Raw genomic sequence first — 19,146 nt, forward strand, 5'->3', positions numbered from 1 at the left:
GCCAAACTGGGTTGCTAAATCAGGCAGCCTGAATGTAGCTAAATTTTTTTCTATTCCTTGGATTGGACAACGCCTGACAGTGTGACTACTCTGGCAGCACAGAAGTACTGAAAGTGCTTAGGCCTGCAGCTGAATAAAAGATTACACTGTTGTCCAAACTATACTATTAATGAATGTCCTAAAATTAGCTTCACTTGTTCATTGCAACTGTACATTGGCCAATTGTGACCATTTTTTTCCTTAAGAGGAAATCTGTAGAATGCCCAGTGAGCCAATGCCCAGTTTCCTTAATCACAAAAGCCTGATGGGAATGCACAAGGTCCTTCCTTGATGTCAGCCCTGCAGTATGTATAGGAGATATGTTTCTCTGTAAATATAAAATACAGAAAATGCAGTCTCTCTTTCCTGCTTTTAAAAAGTTTATTTTGTTTTGCCTTATTAAAAAATAATATTTCACCTCTGTCTAAGAACATCATTTAACCTTCAGTGCATTATAGCAGAGCAAAATATGTTAGTCCTGGAAGCATTCTAATGAAACTAAAAATAAATAAAATAAAAGTTACCTGTGAAGTTAAGTCTGTAAGCATATAATATTTATAGATACTACTATTCTAATAAGCAAAGCAGAAATTGAATGTACAGGTTGAATATTTCTACCCTAAAGGTATAGATAGAATTTTAGGAGGAAAATGACACAGAAAGCTTTGTACTGGGAATTGTTTGAGCAATTTTTGAGTTTTAAACACATTTGTTGGCCTTGCAATGTCTCTTTGGATCTAAGGGACCAAATGAGAATCACAGATTCAACCAGGTTGGAAAAGACCTCCAGGATCATCAAGTCCAACCCATGACTCATTACCACCCTGCCAATTAGACTATGGCACTGAGTGCCACATCCAGTCTCTTCTTAAACACCTCCAGGGACAGTGAATCCACCACCTCCCTGGGCAGCCCATTCCAATGGCCAATCACTGTCTCTGAAAAGAATTTCTTTCTAATGTCCAACCTAAACTTCACCTGGCACAGTTTAAGACTGTGCCCTCTTCTCCTACTGCTGGTTGCCTGGGAAAAGAGACTGACACCCACCTGGCTACAACCTTTCAGGTAGTTGTAGAGAGTGATGAGGTCTCCCCTAGGACTCCTCTTCTCAAGGCTAAACAACCCCAGCAACCTCAGCCTCTCCTCACAGGACTTGTGCTCAAGTCCCTTCACCAGCCTTGTTGCTCTTCTCTGGACCTGCTCCAGCACCTCAATATCCTTCCTGAACTGAGGGGCCCAGAACTGAACACAGCACTCCAGGTGTGGCCTCACCAGCGCTGAGTACAGAGGAAGAATCACTTCCCTGGTCCTGCTGGCCACACTGTTCCTGATCCAGGCCAGGATGCCATTGGCCTTCTTGGCCCCCTGGGCACACTGCTGGCTCATGTTCAGCTTCCTGTCAATCCAAACTCCCAGGTCCCTTTCTGCCTGGCTACTCTCCAGCCACTCTGTGCCCAGCCTGTAGTGCTGCAGGGGGTTGCTGTGGCCAAAGTGCAGGACCCGGCACTTGGCCTTGTTAAACATCATACCACTGAAATCAGACCATCTCTCCAGCTTGTCCAGGTCCCTCTGCAGAACCCTCCTACCTTCCAGCAGATCCACATGCCCCCCCTCTCGTCCAGTTCATCAATAAAGATATTAAACAGAACTGGGCCCAACACTGATCCCTGGGGGACACCACTGGTGACCAACTGCCAACTGGATGCAGCACCGTTCACCACCACTCTCTGGGCCTGGCTATCCAGCCAGTTCCTAACCCAGCACAGAGTGCCCCTGTCCAGGCCATGGGCTGCAGCTTTTCCAGGAGTATGCTGTGGGAGATGGTGTCAAAGGCTTTGCTGAAGTCCAGGTAGACACATCCACAGCCTTCCCCTCATCCAGCAGGCAGGTCACCTGTTGCGGGTCCGAAGGGAAGAGGGGACAAGACACGAGGAAGGGTGCAAGCAGACTTCTTTATTCAGGCGTGTGCCCGATTCTTAACTGTCCCGCCAGGGAAAGGGGGCAGAACATCGGGTGGGCTATCAGACAGACAAATGGGGGAGCAAATCAGAACAGGGCACAGGCAAAAGGGGGAGGAGGAAGCCTGGGCATGTGCAGTTGTGCACTGTGTAGCATGAATACAGTGAAACCACATAATAACAGTAAAGTCCATATGAAAGTCCTGCCAATTGCTGTATGCTTTTCTCCATGCCTGGAACTGTTCCCATCCTGAATCTTGCTTCTCTACAGTCACCTGATCATAAAAGGAGATCAGTTTGGTCAGACAGGACCTGCCCATCCTAAACCCATCCTGGCTGGGTCTGATCCCATGTCCATCCTGTAGGTGCCGCATGATCACACTCGGGATGATCTGCTCCGTAACCTTGCCAGGCACTGAGGTCAGGCTGCCAGGCCTGTTGTTTCCTGCATCGTCCTTCAGGCCCTTCTTGTGGATGGGCATCACATTAGCCAGCTTCCAATCATCTGGGACCTCCCCAGTGAGCCAAGACTGTTGGTAGATGATGAAGAGTGGCTTGGCGAGCTCTTCCACCAGCTCCCTCATCACCCTTGGGTGGATCCCCTCTGGTCCCATAGACTTGTGAGGATCCAAGTGGCTCAGCAGGTCACTAACTTCTTCCTCCTGGATAACAGGAGGGCTGATCTGCTTCCTGTCTCTGTCTACCAGCTCAGGAAGCCACTTGTCCTGAGGACAACCTGTCTTCTTGTTGAAAACTGAGACAAAGAAAGTGTTAAGTATCTCAGCCTTATCCTTGTCTTCGGTAACTATGTTCTCCTCCATGTCCAACAAAGAACAGAGGTTTTCCTTGCCCCTCCTTTTGCTATTGATGTATTCACAAAAACACTTTTTGTTGTCCTTAACAGAAGTGGCCAGATAAGGTTCAAATTGTGCTTTCGCCTCTCTAATTTTCTTTCTACATGACCTAACTACATTCCTAAATGCTTTATGAGTAGCCAGCCCTTTTTTCCAAAGGCAATAGACCCTGTTTTTTCCAAAGTTTCCTGCATAATCTCCCTGTTCAGCCAGGCAGGTCGTCTTCCCCACCGGCTCGCCTTTTGGCACACTGGGACAGCCTGCTCCTCCGCCTTCAAGATGTCTTTCTTGAAGTACATCTATCCTTCCTGAACCCGTTTGTTTTTAAGGGCTGTTTCCCAAGGTACTCTCTGAACCAGCCTCCTGAATAGGCCAAAGTCTGCCCTCCAGAAGTCCAGGGTAGAGGCTTTGTTGACGCCCATCCTTACTTCACCGAGTATTGAAATCTCTATCATTTTGTGGTCACTGTACCCCAGATGGCGTCCAACCACCACATCTCCCACCAGCCCCTCTCTTTTTGTGAGCAGCAGGTCTAGCAGAGCCCCACCTCTGGTAGGTTAATTTACCGGCTGGAGCAGGAAATTATCCTCTATACACTCTAGAAATCTCCTAGACTGCCTCTTCTCCCCTGTGTTGAGTTTCCAGCAGACATACGGCAGGTTAAAGTCACCCACAAGAAGAAGGGCTGGTGATTTTGAAACCTCTGCCAGCTGCTTGTAGAATAATTCTTCATCCTGGTTGTGTGGTCTATAACAGACTCCCACCAGGATATCAGCCTTGTTGGCCTTCCCCCTGATTCTGATCCACAGGCACTCAACCTTATTGTTACTGACTACAGAGTCAAGAGACTCTCTAACATACAGAGCCACCCCTCCACCTCTCCTACCTTGTCTATCCCTTCTGAAGAGCTTGTAGCCACCCATGGCAGCACTCCAGTCAGGTGAGTCATCCCACCATGTTTCTGTGGTGGCGACTACAGCACAGCTTTCCTGCTGCACGATGGCTTCCAGCTCCTCTTGTTTGTTACCCACGCTGTGTGCATTGGTACATGCGCTTGAGCTGGGCTGCTGATTTCACTTCTAACTCTGGCTTTCACCCTCAGGCTCATCTGTGGAGAGCCTGGTTTCAACCTCTTCCCCCTTCAAACCTAGTTTAAAGCCCTCTTGATCAGCCCTGCCAACTTATATGCTATGGCTTTTTTGTCCTTGCTAGATAGATGAAGCCCACCTTGCTCTAGCAGGCTTGGTAGCATAAATTTTGCCCTATGATCAAAAAACCCAGAATTCTGCTTGTGGCACCAATCCTTTAGCCACCTATTGATAAGATGGGTTTTCCTACTCCTCTCCTCGTTCATCCCTGCTACTGCAGGAATTGAAGCAAACACCACCTGTGCTCCTGTCCCATCAATAAATTGACTCAAAGCCTTGAAGTCCTTTTTAATTGCCCTGGTACCTCTTTTACTGATCTCATCACTGCCAACCTGCACTACCAACAGTGAGTAATAATCAGAGGGCTGAATTAGCTCGGAAGGTCTCTTGCTAATATCTGTCACCCTGGCTCCAGAAAGGAAGTAGACTTCCCTGTGGGATGGGTCTGCTCATCATACAGGACCCTCAGTTCCCCTGAGATGGGAATCACCAACTACAACTCCTTTTTTTCTTAATAGCTGTGGTTGTGATCCATCTAGTAGATGGGGTGCAACTGGGAGACCCCCCAGACAGATCTTTGAGTGTCATCTGCCTGACTCTCTGGGTCCAGGGCCTCATACCTATTCTTTAAGGCCACCTGGGGAGGTGATGGGGGTCGGGAGGGGATTCTTTTAAGTCTCTGACCTGTTTCCATTTCCCCCCACCTACTTGGTCTGTTCCATCTACCCGATGGCAAGAGAGGCAGGGCTTCTCTAACCTCGATGTAATGTTGCAAAGTCACCATTCATTCCCACACATGGAAATTATCTCCTTTCTCTCTCTCACAGCTGAGGCAGGTAGGATGTTTTGTCCAGGGGAAATGCACAACAACCAATAAGTATTTATGGAGTTTGGTGAGAATTTAAGTGAACCTAAAACATTGCAAATTCTTTTGCATAGTTCTAGCACAACTTTACTCCACTGTTTTGTTGCAGTGACACGAATCACGTTGTACATGTTCAGTTTAAGTGTGAAATGGCTGTCAGAGAACGCTGTTCTGTGGCAGATTTACTGCTGTGTATTTTCCCGTGTCAATAGAAGTTTATGTATCAATAACTTTAGGCTAATGAAATATATAAAGGGAGATAGGTGTAGAAAAATATAGATAAGTAGCAGCTTTATCAGTTACCTCAATTTCTCTGTTTGTTACTTTAAGAACTTTGAGCAGGATAATTCTTTTGACAGTGTAAAGAATTACTAATCTAATATTTCATGGATGGTTCTTTCAGGCTGGCATTGTGTGAAGTTTGAGCTTTGACACATGTCTTCTTGCCTCCAGAAGAGGCAGGTCAAAGACCTCCTCCCTTTGTCCCATGAGTTCTTTGGTGCCCTTTTGACCTTACTCCTACCAGGGAGCTGTCAGCTACCTCTTTGTAGCGTTAGTTTCCTGCTGGTTTAGCTCTATTAGCTGGCTAATGTTGGAATAAGATGCAGTGTAAGGGTGATAGTGAGGATAGATGTGTGGGAATGATATTAGGAGGTCTCTTGGCTGCCCTGTCTGCTCACAGCAAGTTGTATGATAGAAATCTCTCCCTTTGATATGTAGAGGAGTTGCACTGCACTACTAAATTTAACTCCAGTTCCAAATTTGGAGGTGATACACATGGTGGTATCAATCTGGAAAAGCTGGTCAGAGACTGAGGTATGAAACAGCAGAGGAGCAGAGCTGTCCCCAGCCTGGAGCACAAATTCAGACTTATATAAGAAGGTTCAATTTAGTCCAGAAGTGTTTTACTGATAACACATTTTAGATGAGCTGTGGAGCACTAAAAATTATGCAGCACAAGATAAGCAGAAGAAATGTGCTTCATTTCCATCTCTCTTGCACACAGGCTCACACACATACAACAAACTCCTTTCCTTCAAAACATATTCTTTCCATTCTCTGCCTCTTTGACTTGTAAGTAACTTGTCTTTTGCAAGTCTAGTAGCTGTCAAAAGTGCTTTTTGCTGCTCAGCTACATTTTCTGATCAATGAGCTATTAGTGTGTTTAATTGCATAATTAGCCCAAGATCTAATCCTGCCATGCACATAAGTATTAGTCATACTTGTTTGAATCTATTTATGATAAAAACCAAAGGGAACTTTTGCAAAAAAAAGATGATTGACTTGTGCTTCAGAGACAGACTGATATACATTGATACTAGTATGAAGAGTTGCATTTATTAACATAATAATATTGAATGCATTAACTTAAACACTACCTACTAAATATTACTTTAATACAGTAAATTTTGCATCTTTATTATCAGGTTCCCTTATCCAAGTCCCTTCAGTTGAGAGGGGAAAGCTTAGTAAAGTTCGCCTGGGCTCATTGTCTTTGAAGAAAGAAGGAGAAAGGCAGTGCTTCTTGTTTACAAAACATTTTTTAATTTGTACTAGAAGTTCAGGAGGAAAACTGCACCTTCTCAAGGTACGGACTTTACAATATGTTTAAGCTACACAATAAAAACACATTTTGGTAAAATATCAATATTATGTTATTTTATGGCTTTACACTGAGGTTTGCCTGTAAGGTTATAAATAGAAGTGGGGTGATAAACAGTTATTAACTGCTTTGTCCTTTGATTTCAAATAATGGAATTCAGCCAACATTATTACTAACTATGGGATTTTTCTAAAACCGGTTAATTCTAATAAGCTGGGGGTTAGGAATAAGGCATTGATGTATCATATGAAGCAGTGAATAAATTTAGTGTATGTAGCACTGAATATAAGTCAGTTTTCAGTGCATAAATCAGCCAGTACAATCCTGCAGAATGGCCAAAGAACATTTTCGAGAACTCTAATAAAATTAGTTTTAAAAGTCAATTATGTTTCCTGGACAGCACATTCTCTTAAACTGAAATGTCATCTAAGAACAATCTAGTTATGCCTGCTTAGAAACAGGCTTTTATAGGGCTGGCTTGTGGATAAAGAGATGCTGGCAGCTTACAGAGTGGATTATGTTGAATAGAATTTTAATTTGACATTCTGGGAGGTTATTAAGACTGTTTATGGGCTTTCTCTCTTTGCACATCTTAAATAGTTCAAGTACTTTGCGAAATAATTAGACTATAACAGAACCTTTAAAAAACCTTGTATCTATTTCATTTAAATTCAGGAGAAGATGAAATTCTGTTTAACTTTTTTGGAACTTGTGTACAAGTCCATATGTGATGTGAATTACAGTGTGGTAAAAGTGAAAGAAATGTTGTATGTTGTACTACTGGATTAAAAAAAAATTATATTTATTCTGTCTGGGTTTAGGTCTTGAAGAAAAAATGTGCATGATGAAATTGATATATCTTCCTAAGAGCTCTGAGTAATGTAAAATGTTAGAGTAAGTTGTATCAAAGTTTAAAAATAACTGTCATGACAAATGGGAACAAATGACGAAATTTGTGAAAATTGTTCTTTGTTTTCATAGACAGGAGGTGTTCTGTCGTTAATAGAGTGCACATTGATTGAGGAGACAGATGCCAGTGATGATGATTGTAAGTTAAATTCAGCTGTTTGTGATAATTATGGTTTCTAGTTTCCAAAAATTGCTACCTTTTTTTTTTTTGTTTTTCGTAAGAGCAAATTGATATGTTTTCTCCCTGCATGAAACCAGAGGAGTACACTGTTAAACTGATTCAGTACAATGAATGTTTCAATAATGGACATGCTGGCTCAGGTAGCGGTTTGTTATGTTATATTCGTGCTGTTGACATCCCACATCGGATTTTCAAGAGGACGGACTGAAGGAATGTGACAAATTATTTGCTGACATTTGTATATAGCTTCACCCGTAGGATCTTGGAAAGAAAAAAAAGCCTCAAAACAAGCAGCAGATAATTGGATTTCTAAAATAAATGGGGGGTTGAATGAAATGGCAGAATTCATGGAAAGCTTTTATCTTGGACTCCCTACAAGTCTGAACTGTGAGCTTGTTCAAATGGAATAACAAAACATAGGCTCAAGCTGATTTTATTGTTACTCATGTTGGTTTCCATCCTGCAGATTTTCAGCTTTTGAACTTGAACTGTGGAAGTAGTTTCATTAATTTCAGTGATATTTCTAGTATGCTGAGGGTATATGAGCATAGAAGTGTTAGAAGTAATTTAGCCTTATTTGGTATCTTTAGAAAAATGTGTAGCAACTCCACTATTTTTGTATGTGAAAAACAAAATGAGTTTTTGGATCCCCAATTGGACTTGCTCTTTGTCTGGGTGATGTTTTAAAGCAACTTTTGTTTTAAATGAAACCATTTTTTATTTGTCTTGTACTCTGAAGTTTCACATTTTGATTTTTTTTTTTCCCTCCTCTGGCTGTAAAGCAAAAGGTTCTGGACAGGTGTTTGGGCACCTTGATTTCAAACTTATAGTTGAACCTACGGATGCTCCTCCTTTTACTGTTGTCCTTTTAGCCCCATCACGACAGGAGAAAGCTGCGTGGACAAGTGATATCAGTCAGGTAGTTTAATGCATTCTTTGTCATGTGTGCACTGAGATCTTAGTTTATTCTGTATTTCTGAAAACCATTCCGAGACAGGGATGCTGATTTCTTGAGGGCTCATTTGCTGTGTTCTGTATGAAAATCCCTTAGTGCTGCCTGTTTTCCTCAAAATTCTGTCTTGGCATTTGAGTCACCAGTGAAATGTGTTTCTCAATGACAGAGATGGGATATAAATTACAAAATTGTCCATGTACAAACATAATACTAATGGTAATCATTTTTATGTCTAGGAAGAGCCCATCCAGATATGTATTCTGATTTAAGAAGAAGGATAGTACTGTTTTGTTCATGACTTTCATACAAATCAGAAAAACATCTGAGAATCCTGAGAGTGAAAATTATGCCATATCACATCAATAATGTAGTGAGAAAATGAGATAAACTCTGTTTTCCACCAAAAAGAATACTAACAAACCATTATAAATATTGCTGAGCATTCTGACAGTTTGCAGGAACTGTCCATATTGTAAATGAAGAAAAAAGGTTTTTCAAAATACTTTAATGTCAGGAATATTTTTTTGTGCGTTTAGTTAAAAACTAATGGCAAAATTTTATCCGAGTCTATTTGGGGAAAGAAGTTGAATGCACTATCTGAACTTTTACCTAAGCAGATCTAAATTAAGGCTATTTTTTTGTGTGTGTGTGCATATGATCAACAAGTACATAGATCTGTCATAGTCCTGAATTCAAGTCCTATCCTCTATTAATTTAAAGAGTAATAATTGATTAGAGAAATATCAGTGTGGAATGTGTTGCATTTCTTAAGCTGCTGTCATTGCTGGCAACATCTCCAGATGAATCATTGTCATAATGAGTAGAAACTGCTTAAAAATAAGTATTCTGAGTTACTCTCTGCTGGAGTAACATTTTTGAAAGAACAAGAATATGAAAACAAAAACCTCAATCTACATTATGAGCTGCAGCTCTCTGTCTTACAGACATACCTGGTTAGAGAATTTTTGACAAAATAGATTTTCAATGAATTATGGTGTTCCATTGACATGTACAGTTATTGGAATTATTTTCTGGGGAAGAAAGACTGTTTAGAAATTGGCCTGAAACATGGGACAGCCAGGAATAAGTCCATTCTTAACCTAAATTATAATAAATTAAAAAAGCCATCTGATATCATATTGTGCTAAAGGGTTCCTTTGAAATATTTAAAATTAAAATGGGGAAATTACGTATTTTATTAGATGTATTTTTGTGGCTGCTTTTAGGCAACAGTTTGATCAAATCATATGGTCAGTTGTTACAGCTGGACTTTTCAAATAATCTTAAAACCTTGAATTTATATATAAATAAAACCACATATAGCTACATAGATCGTGGTTTAAATTTATAGCTGTGGAGATACAGCTCCGTTTCCTTCTCTGGACACATCTGAACTATGTGAAAGAACACCACCTCCTAATTACTTGCCCAAAACATACATACAAGAATTTGCAGAGAATGGCTTGGACAGCACTTTCACACTTCTGTTTCACAATAAGCATCACTTCAATTTGTATTTGCAAGTGTGTTTCTAGACACTGTTTGTGCTTCCCTCTGGTCTTTTGCACAGAGTAAAGGGTAAGGTATTAGTGTATCCATTGCTGTACAAAGTATTTTGACTTGTGGTCTTGATTTTTTAAGCTTACACTCGTTCAGGAAACACCAGAGGTAATGAATTTTGCTCCCTTTCAAAGGAGCTTCAAAGGAAATATCACTTCCAACTCAAAATGCTTAGGATTCTGAGCTGAATACTTAGAGAGGCAGAGGCTGAAAAAGCATGTCCAGTGTAATTCTTGCATCACTGCTTTTCATTTGTGAAAATACCTTGTCCCAGTCAGCCCATACCCTGTAAAAGCTGTGCTTAGAGGGATATAAAAAGTGTGGAAATAAGTCTCCTTACCCTGTATTTTCATTTTAACAGTTCTTAATGCTTATTTTCACAGTGCATTGATAATATAAGATGCAATGGGTTAATGACAATAGTGTTTGAAGAAAACTCTAAAGTCACAGTGCCACATATGATCAAGTAAGTTCAACCTTTTCCCCCCAGTGAACAAAATAGCTTGTTGTGTTTTTTTAATAAAAGTTTTAACAAAGAAAATGTGTTTTCAGAAAATAAAAGAGTTTAATTTATTTTTCCCCAGTATTGTTGAATGGAATAAATTTTATATCCCAAAACATATGTTTTCAAATCCCTTTCTTGGAATGGTAGGGATCACTCAGAATGGTAAACTCCTAATTCATGGTGTTGGATCACAGCCTGGATTTTTCTGTTATTTGTGAGGTTGGCTTCAGTTACGCCTCAGATGAATGATTTTATTCTCAGATAGCTTTCCTCTGTCATATCACTCATAATTTTATTGAATATATTTTAAAATGTCTTGAGAATTTATGTGACTGAAGACAAGTGCCATTTTCCAAGGTATTTTGTTGTATTAGCCAAAGTTTATGTTTTCTTTTTTTCTGCTATTTCTGATAAAAAATTATTTTCTCTTGTAATTTTAAGTGATCACACTGAGGTAATTTTTCTTAAACCTGCCTCCTTCACCTTTAAATTCTTTCAGTTATTTATTGTAATAAATAATTTGTATTTGTAGAGAGCAATTTTCAGTACATGATTCCAAATTTTCAACAAAACTTTACCTCTCGGATCTTATATCTACCTCAATATACATGAGTTTTGTCTACTGTTATCCAATATAAATATTAATGAATAAAACACAGGGATAGACAGATATCTATTTCCTTTCCTACTGTTATCTGTCACATCTCTTTGTTTCTCAAATGCCTCTTTTGTAGTTGTTTCCTCTCCTTTCTTTGTGCTTTGAAATGGGAAAGAGAAAACATCCATAAATAGACCGTTAGGGCACATACCTTTGATCCCTGGAAATAAGGCATTTTACGGTCTTCAGGTTTATTCCAGGAAATCTCCAGTGTGTGTAAACACTTCTGTTACCTGCTAAGTCTTAAAAGGACATGACTACAGCACAATCTTAATCCCATTGTCAAGAGAATGAAGTTTTAATTCTAAAACCCATACAGGATCTTAACAACAGACAAAACTTTGGCATTCTCTTTCTTAAATTTTACTTGTCTGATTTTCAGCACACACTGTGTTTCAGAGTCAAATGTCATTGAATGAAATAAAAAGACCTGCCCCATTTCTGAGGGCCCAATTTAAGAAAGAAGATATTTTATTGTTTCTTTTATGTAATACAGTGTAAAACTGTATAAAATACCTTGATATGTATTCTGAGAAAATGAAATAATTTTAATATAACAAGCATATTAAAAGATGCTTTGCTTAGTATTCATCTTTTTTTTTTTTTTACAAACTAAGCCTTCAACTAGATAAAATTAAGCAAAATTGAATTTGAGGACAAAAAAAACATTCTGGGTAGGGTTATACAAGTTATTTTTGTTTTGATGACCAAGCAAAAATTGGTCCTTTTTTTCTTTCTCACTGAAACAAAGATTCTTCTTGGTTACTGCTTTGAAATTTGAGATCTTTCATGCTGTTCCCTCTTTATTCTTTTAAAACAAAAAATAATTCTTGGAGTCTGAGGGCAGGTGTTAATTTGCAGGTGAGCCTTAAACTTAGCTAAGGGATTAATTTTGCTGCCTTCTGTTAGGATCCATTACTCTATTTTAGATAAAGCTTGATCCCGGCAGAAACACATTGCAATCAGTTCACTATTATTCTACAGTGACATTCTACTAATATTGAACTACAGGCCATAGCAGCCTGAAAGAGACAAGAGGGGACCATTCTGCCCTCTGTTCCATTTCAGAAATTTAAGCATCATTAATGGTTTCTTAGGCTTTGAATGTAAATTATTATCTACCAAAAATAAATTTTAAATTCTCTTAGTTATGGAAGCAGGTATCACCCCAGATTAAGAGGTTTATTGCATTGATGAAATACAATAATATAAATATACTTGCCGCCTCTGTGTTGACAAGAGCAGATAAAGTCGTAGCGTTCCTTTGCCATAACCACTCATTGATAAAATGTTTTAAATTTGGGTTTTGTGTGTAGATCCGATGCTCGTCTTCATAGAGATGACATTGACATCTGCTTCAGCAAAACATTGAACTCGTGCAAAGTGCCGCAAATCCGCTACGCAAGCGTCGAGCGCCTCTTGGAACGACTGACAGACTTGAGGTTTCTGAGCATCGATTTCCTGAACACCTTCCTGCACACCTACCGCATATTCACTACGGCAGCTGTTGTCCTGGAAAAGCTCTCAGACATCTACAAACGGCCTTTCACCTCCATTCCTGTCAGGTGAGCAAGGGGGCTCCAACTTTATATCATACTTTTCCAAAAGAAATACCACGGTGTCATTTGTCGTTACCTTTGTGATTTTCTGCTTATTTTTAAGAAGAAAGTTAAAAAAAGTTTTGAAGCAGAAACTTCTTCGTTTGTAACAGCACATCAGTTTTTAGGTCTGTCTCAGTTTTTGTCTCTGAGGACTAAGTGTCACACAGATTTTGCAGTGCCGTGCAGATTTGCACGAACTGTTTTCAGTTAAACCTGTTCTGTTTCTTGTCACCATGTGGGTATTTGTTTCTGTGTTTCTTACTCGCAGGTCTTTGGAGTTGTTCTTTGCCACCAATCAGAACAACAGAGGGGAGTACCTGGCTGACGGGAAGTCGCCACATCTCTGCCGCAAGTTCTCTTCTCCTCCTCCACTGTCACTCTCCAGGACTTCCTCACCTGCCAGAACCCGAAAGCTGTCCCTGACCTCACCCCTGAACTCAAGGATCGGTGCCCTCGACCTCTCTGCTTCGTCTGTGGCCAGCAGTCCTACCTCAAACTACAGCCCGGCCACCTCCCCCCCGCCTACGGGCAGCAAAGTGCCCCTGGACCTGAGCAAGGGGCTCTCATCCCCAGAGCAGAGTCCAGGGTCCATTGAGGACAGCCTGGAGAACCCCCGCATGGACCTCTGCAACAAGCTGAGGAGGAGCATCCGCAGAGGTATTAAATACCCACAGAACACTGAGACCAGATATCCTGCCCTCTGGTTCTTCTCTAGTCGAGGCTGCGATGAGTTGTCTGATCCCACCGTTTGGTTGCTCCCTTCCAGAAATGGCAGTATGGCAAAATCATGGAATCATAGAATAGTTTGGGCTGGAAGGGACATACCACTCATCTAGTTCCAGCCCCCCACACTTTGTCTGTTCTCACTTCAGTGGAGTTTTAAGGAGAAAGGCGGAAGAAATTATTTGATGCCAGTTGTGTTTCCTGAGGTGAAAGATTTTTGAGTTATACCATTATTAGAAGAAGTAAAAATATCAAGTTAAAAAGAAGGGATGTAAAGATCTTCAGCATGTTTGCACACACGGTTAGTTTTCCAGGGAGATTCTGTCACTAATCCAAATAAATAATTTATGTGGTGTGCTTGGAATACTGGTGACATTCACACCACCTGGTTGTTCTCCATCCAGAAGGCAGATCTAAAATAGGTTAATTGCTCCTGTGCAAATGCCTCTTTCCTCTGTGGATTGTGTAAGGCACCTTGGAACAAGTTTCACTTCCAGAGGTCTAGAGTTGGTTGAAATAAACCTCAGTGTATGCGTCTAGAATGGGATCATTGTATTTATAGATGGCAAAGCAAGAAAGTAGCTTCAATCTCATAGGAAGCATAAATGGGCATTATTTGTCTTTTAGGGATGGAGGAATGGTCTTTAGAATAGAAGCATAGAGAAATATTTTTCTATTGTTGTTTCATTAAGCAGAAAATAACGCAATTAAAAAATGCTATTTTATTCCTAAAATTAATGTTCAAAAATGGTTGTACATGGCCTGATTTACAGTCTGAGGAATTTGATCTGTGAAAATGAGCAAAATGTAGCCCAGTTTTAATTGCTGGTACTGTAACAACAAAAATTAATAAGAGGAAAGAAGAAAAGGATTACCAAACATAAACTAAGAAAAATATGATCGAAATGTTATATCTACTCCCTAATGATAAATTGAAACAAGTGCCCTGGTAACAAATTTGATGTTGCATTAGGAAGAGGGATTGTTTTTGCAGAATGTAGCCTATTGTTTAACAAAAAATCTTTTTTAACAGACAAGTGAGCCACCTTAGCATTACAGGAGTCTCTCTCTCTATAGGAGAGGCTTGTGTCATTGGAAAAATTTTGTGATTTTTGACCACAGGATGACTTACAAAACATCTGACTTACTGATGCCTGACAGGCATTTTTCCCCTCTCTGAGGGGAAAAAGGGTTCTAGCACAGAAGGAGGGTCAGGTTGGAAATCAGGAAAAGGTTCTCCCTCCCCTCCCAGAGGGTGGTCGGGCACTGGAACAGGCTTCCCAGGTCAGTCCCAAAGTATAGGCCGTGCATTAAAGTTAATCACAGACAGGTAACTGCAGTTGTAGGTGCATTGTTTTTTGCTAAACATTGTAGAGTGAACTGGTTAAGAACAGCTTATTCTGGCATCGTGTAAGCACTGGGGATTGTTGCAGAGTTATTCAGATTTTTCATTCTGGTCTGTCAAAGCTGGAGGGGTTACCTGGACAGCACGAGGAACATTTGGAAATGGCAAGGAGCTCATATAAATGCTAAATTGCTGTCTGAGCGGTGTCTTCCATCCCCTTGAGGAATCTCCTGCTGAACAGCTTGTGCTCAGTTTGGAGGAGTTTGCATCTAGATAGCTCTGTTCTGCGGGGGAGAGTCCTTTTGTCACCCAGCTGTATGCAGCATGAGGAAGATGAGTAAGTCTAAGAAGAATTCTCACAAGGGGAATGGAAATAGGTAATGCTGTTGCTCTGGTGCTGCCAGAGTTCCAAGAAGACAACTATGACTTCCTCCAAATCCAGTACAACTGCACAAATCCTGTTCCACAGGACATATTATTATGGTGATTGTTGTTCTCCCTGAATGTTGTCCATTTGCATGCTGGAATTCCTGCTTCTTCTCTCCCTTTCGCAGTTGCTTCCTTTCAAAGTTTTTATTTTTCCAAAGTTTTTGTTTATTTTTATATACACAATGCTCATGCTGCAGGCAGAGTTGTCATTCATATCAAAAGAAGGATATGTTTTATTGGCTTGTTTTCCCTCATTTTGGAAGTAGCATTTCTTCCATTCCTTTTTTATTCTTCTGACAGAACAAATCCCCCATGGAGTAGTCTGCTCTCCAGTGCAGTTTGGCCGTTTTATTGGACAGATTTTGATTACACAGTTATCCAGCAAGGATTATTTTCCCTAGCTCATACAAAATCTATGAGTTCAAGTATCCTTATGGCATGTGCACATCACTGCATATTCTCCTATTTTTAAAACTGACACCTCCTCACTGGTTTTCACCTGGTTCTTTATTTATGAGATTTTGCGTGTCTGTGCCATTGGTACAAAACTTTCCTGCTCCTTTAACTCTATTCAGAGGATAATTATTGCTGAGCTAATGGAAAAATTTCAAGTTCAAGAAGCTGCACTGTTTAGAACAACTATAAACCCAAATTATGCATGATCATACCAGTATTGACATTTAATTCTCTTTTAAAGCAGCAGTTCTGGATTCTGTGTCAGTGGACAGGACTATCCCTGAGAGCACTTCAGTAGTGGACACCACAGAGCTTTCGCCATGCAGATCCCCTTCAACACCACGTCACCTCCGCTACCGCCAGCCAGGAGGTGAGAAACTGATGTGCTTCGGCTCTGTCAGTCACTTTAGAGAGTTAAATCACTGTGGCTGTAACCTTTGCAGGATATTAGAAAGCAGTAATAATATTTGAATAATCTGTTTTGCTTGTATTTTCTTTATTTCTCAACTATTAATAATAATATTAAAAAAGCCATTAAAATGTGAAGTATGCCTGTTAAATTTGAGTATCAATAATGAGACTTGGAAGCATATTGGGACTTCAGCATGACTCAACGTTCTTAACTAGCTCGAGCAGCATGTGCTTACGTTCAGGACTAATACTGGATCAGTCCTGTTCTCACAGAACTCTCAAGACTTTGACAGATTTTTTTCAGCTACTAAGGGGGCATATTTTCGGCACCATCTGTAATCACGAAACACACAACACCCATTGTTGTCAATGGGGAGTGACAGTGTCAGTTTCTTTGTATAACACTGAACATTTACAGATGGTGTCATATTATTCAATCCAAAATTTGAATAAACTGCTTAATTGAAGAGGAAAAAGCTAGAGGTGGAGCTCCTCAAATAGCTCTCACGTGGCTCTCTGAAATCATTAGCAGAGCTGGGAGCTGTGTCCATTTAAAATGCTGCCAGCTCCTGAGCCAAGTTTCTGGGCAGGTATTTTGTACCTGGGACTAAAACAAAACCAGAGCAGAGGCTTCTCACCTAATAGTAAGTTGGTAAGACACTTTAGATTTAAATCAATAGCAGTTTTCTGTGATTGAGCCTGTTTGTGGTGAGATGGTAAGATTCTGGAGTTAGAAACTGTGGGCAACAGTGTTGTATTATCTGAGTACTAGTCAGAGACAATGTTTTCTACTCCCTCTGGAAAGAAGTTTGATAAATTCTGAAAAACTCTACTCATCCAGGGAAGCAATGAAAACACATGTGAATCTACTTGTCAGAAGCTGGTTAATATGCTTAGTTCTCTGACGTGACTTTTTGTTTAGGTTCATTTTCTACTCTATTGTTTTTTGATTTTTGTTGTTGTTTTTGTTTTGTGTGTGTGTTTTGTTCTTTTCTTTTTCTGTTTGGTTTAAATGCTTGTTTCTCATCTCAGCAGTGTCTTAGATATTGTTTCTATAGCAGCATTAATCATAGTGACCTGGAAAAAAAACTTAAACCACAAATATGATACTTTTATTGTCTTTAACATAAAGTCATCTGACAGTGAAAGCAGAAAGTGTTCATGAAGTATAAATGTTAGTGAAGATTTTAAACCTTACTGTTGTTTAATGAAGAGTATGTGGAATTTAACTTTTCCCTGTCTTTTCCGTTTACAGTGCAAGCTGCTGATAACAGCCACTGCTCAGTTTCTCCTGCTTCTGCTTTTGCTATTGCTACGGCTGCAGCAGGGCACGGGAGCCCACCAGGTGAGAGAAGTGTGCTGTGCAAGAGACATAACAGTGAGATACCTGGGTTCTCTAAAGCTAAAGATTTCTCAAGAACTTACCTGTTATGTTCTGAAGAATACATGCTCAGGTTGGATGGGGCTTGGAGCAACCTGGTCTAGTGGAACATGTCCCTGCCCATGGCAGTGGAGTTGGAATAAGATGATCTTTAGGGTCCTTTCCAACCCTATTAGTTGAATTCTTATAATTTGTCCTTAATATTTCTAGCACAGCCTACTACTGAAAGGTTAATATTTGGTGTATATGTGGTCTGCTAAACCTCTAGTTAGTATCTTCCTTGGTTGTTTTTTTTTAATTCACTTACAATTTAAGATTTTTATTTTGAAAATGAGCTTTTTTATGTCCAAGGTTGGTATATATAAGAGCAGTTTTACTTAACAAAATTATTTCAGGTGTGTACTGTATGTTCCTTGGAAAGCAGCTATGGTAGCCTACTGATTGGAGGTACTTAAAGCAACATAAAATACTTGATTTAAGTTTTGAATGTGTTTGCTGCCTTACTGTGTACCCTTTGACATACTGATATCTTCCACTAACCAAGTCCTGTCATGTTTCAAATAAAAAACTTCCTTAAAGTCTACAAAATCAACGTCACTTTGCCTTGACATGCTCAAACCCACAGTTCACTCTGATTATATGTGAAAAAGCACAATCTGACTGTAAATTCACACCTGTCTCTTTTCCATCGTAACCATTGGAATGACAAGAAACTGCTTTGAAGACCTTAGTCTCAAATTTACTCCTGAAATTCTGTGCAAGACAGTAAATCATCACCATAGATGTCAGTGGATTTTGTACTCACTGTGTCTGAAGTTGTGGTCATTGCTTGTTAAGTGAGAAAGCATCATGATAATTTCTGCAGAAGCATGGCTTAGTGCTTTTGTTACTCCTGTGCACTTCCTGTGATCTTTAGATTACAAGACAGTAATGTTCAGTTTTAGTAACTTTATCACAGCATCACAGAATCACTGAGGTTGGAAAAGCCCTCACAGCCCATGGAGTCCACCCCGTGCCCAATCCCCACCATGTCCCACAGCCCAGAGCACTGAGTGCCATGACCAGTTGTTCCCTGGACACCTCCAGGGATGGCAACTCCACCACCTTCCTGGCCAGCCTCTTCCAATGTCTAATCAGAAGAAATTCCTCCTAATATCCAACCTGAACCTCCCCTGGTACAGCTTGGGGCAGTTTCCTCTTGTCCTGTCCCTTGTTCCCTGGGAGCAGAGCCCAACCCCTCCCTGGCTCCACCCTCCTGTCAGGGAGTTGCAGAGAACAAGAAGGTCCCTCCTGAGCCTCCTTGTCTCCAGGCTGAGCCCCCCCTCCGCTGCTCCTGGTGCTCCAGACCCTTTCCCAGCTCCGTTACCTTCCCTGGACATGCTCTAGTCCCTCAATGTGTTTCTTGTCTGAGGGGCTGTTATGACCCGCCCCAGGAAAAAGTGGGGGGGTAACCCAGGTTTTATCAATAATTCCCTTGGGGTGGTGTCATGGTTTGAGATAGTCTCCAAAATCCAATTCCCTAGCTCCATTCCCCCCTCCCACATCTCAACCTAATGTGAGATGGG

General features: G+C 40.5%; 1 protein-coding gene across 5 annotated transcripts in view; it reads left to right on the plus strand.

Annotated features, from left to right (window-relative positions):
• RASGRF2 (Ras protein specific guanine nucleotide releasing factor 2) overlaps positions 1-19,146 on the plus strand; it is a 123,426-nt gene that overhangs the window by 58,113 nt on the left and 46,167 nt on the right. For 4 of the 5 annotated variants that reach the window (XM_064642300.1, XM_064642301.1, XM_064642297.1 and 1 more), the window contains exons 10-17: positions 6,292-6,452; positions 7,449-7,515; positions 8,340-8,476; positions 10,456-10,538; positions 12,552-12,800; positions 13,105-13,493; positions 16,031-16,159; positions 17,456-17,545. In XM_064642300.1, the coding sequence (XP_064498370.1) occupies positions 6,292-6,452; positions 7,449-7,515; positions 8,340-8,476; positions 10,456-10,538; positions 12,552-12,800; positions 13,105-13,493; positions 16,031-16,159; positions 17,456-17,545 (1,305 nt within the window). The remainder of the gene's footprint in view (positions 1-6,291; positions 6,453-7,448; positions 7,516-8,339; positions 8,477-10,455; positions 10,539-12,551; positions 12,801-13,104; positions 13,494-16,030; positions 16,160-17,455; positions 17,546-19,146) is intronic. The other variant, XM_064642299.1, reaches the window with a different exon arrangement.

The sequence above is a fragment of the Pseudopipra pipra genome, chromosome Z, assembly GCF_036250125.1.
Source record: "Pseudopipra pipra isolate bDixPip1 chromosome Z, bDixPip1.hap1, whole genome shotgun sequence".
Taxonomy (NCBI): domain Eukaryota; kingdom Metazoa; phylum Chordata; class Aves; order Passeriformes; family Pipridae; genus Pseudopipra; species Pseudopipra pipra.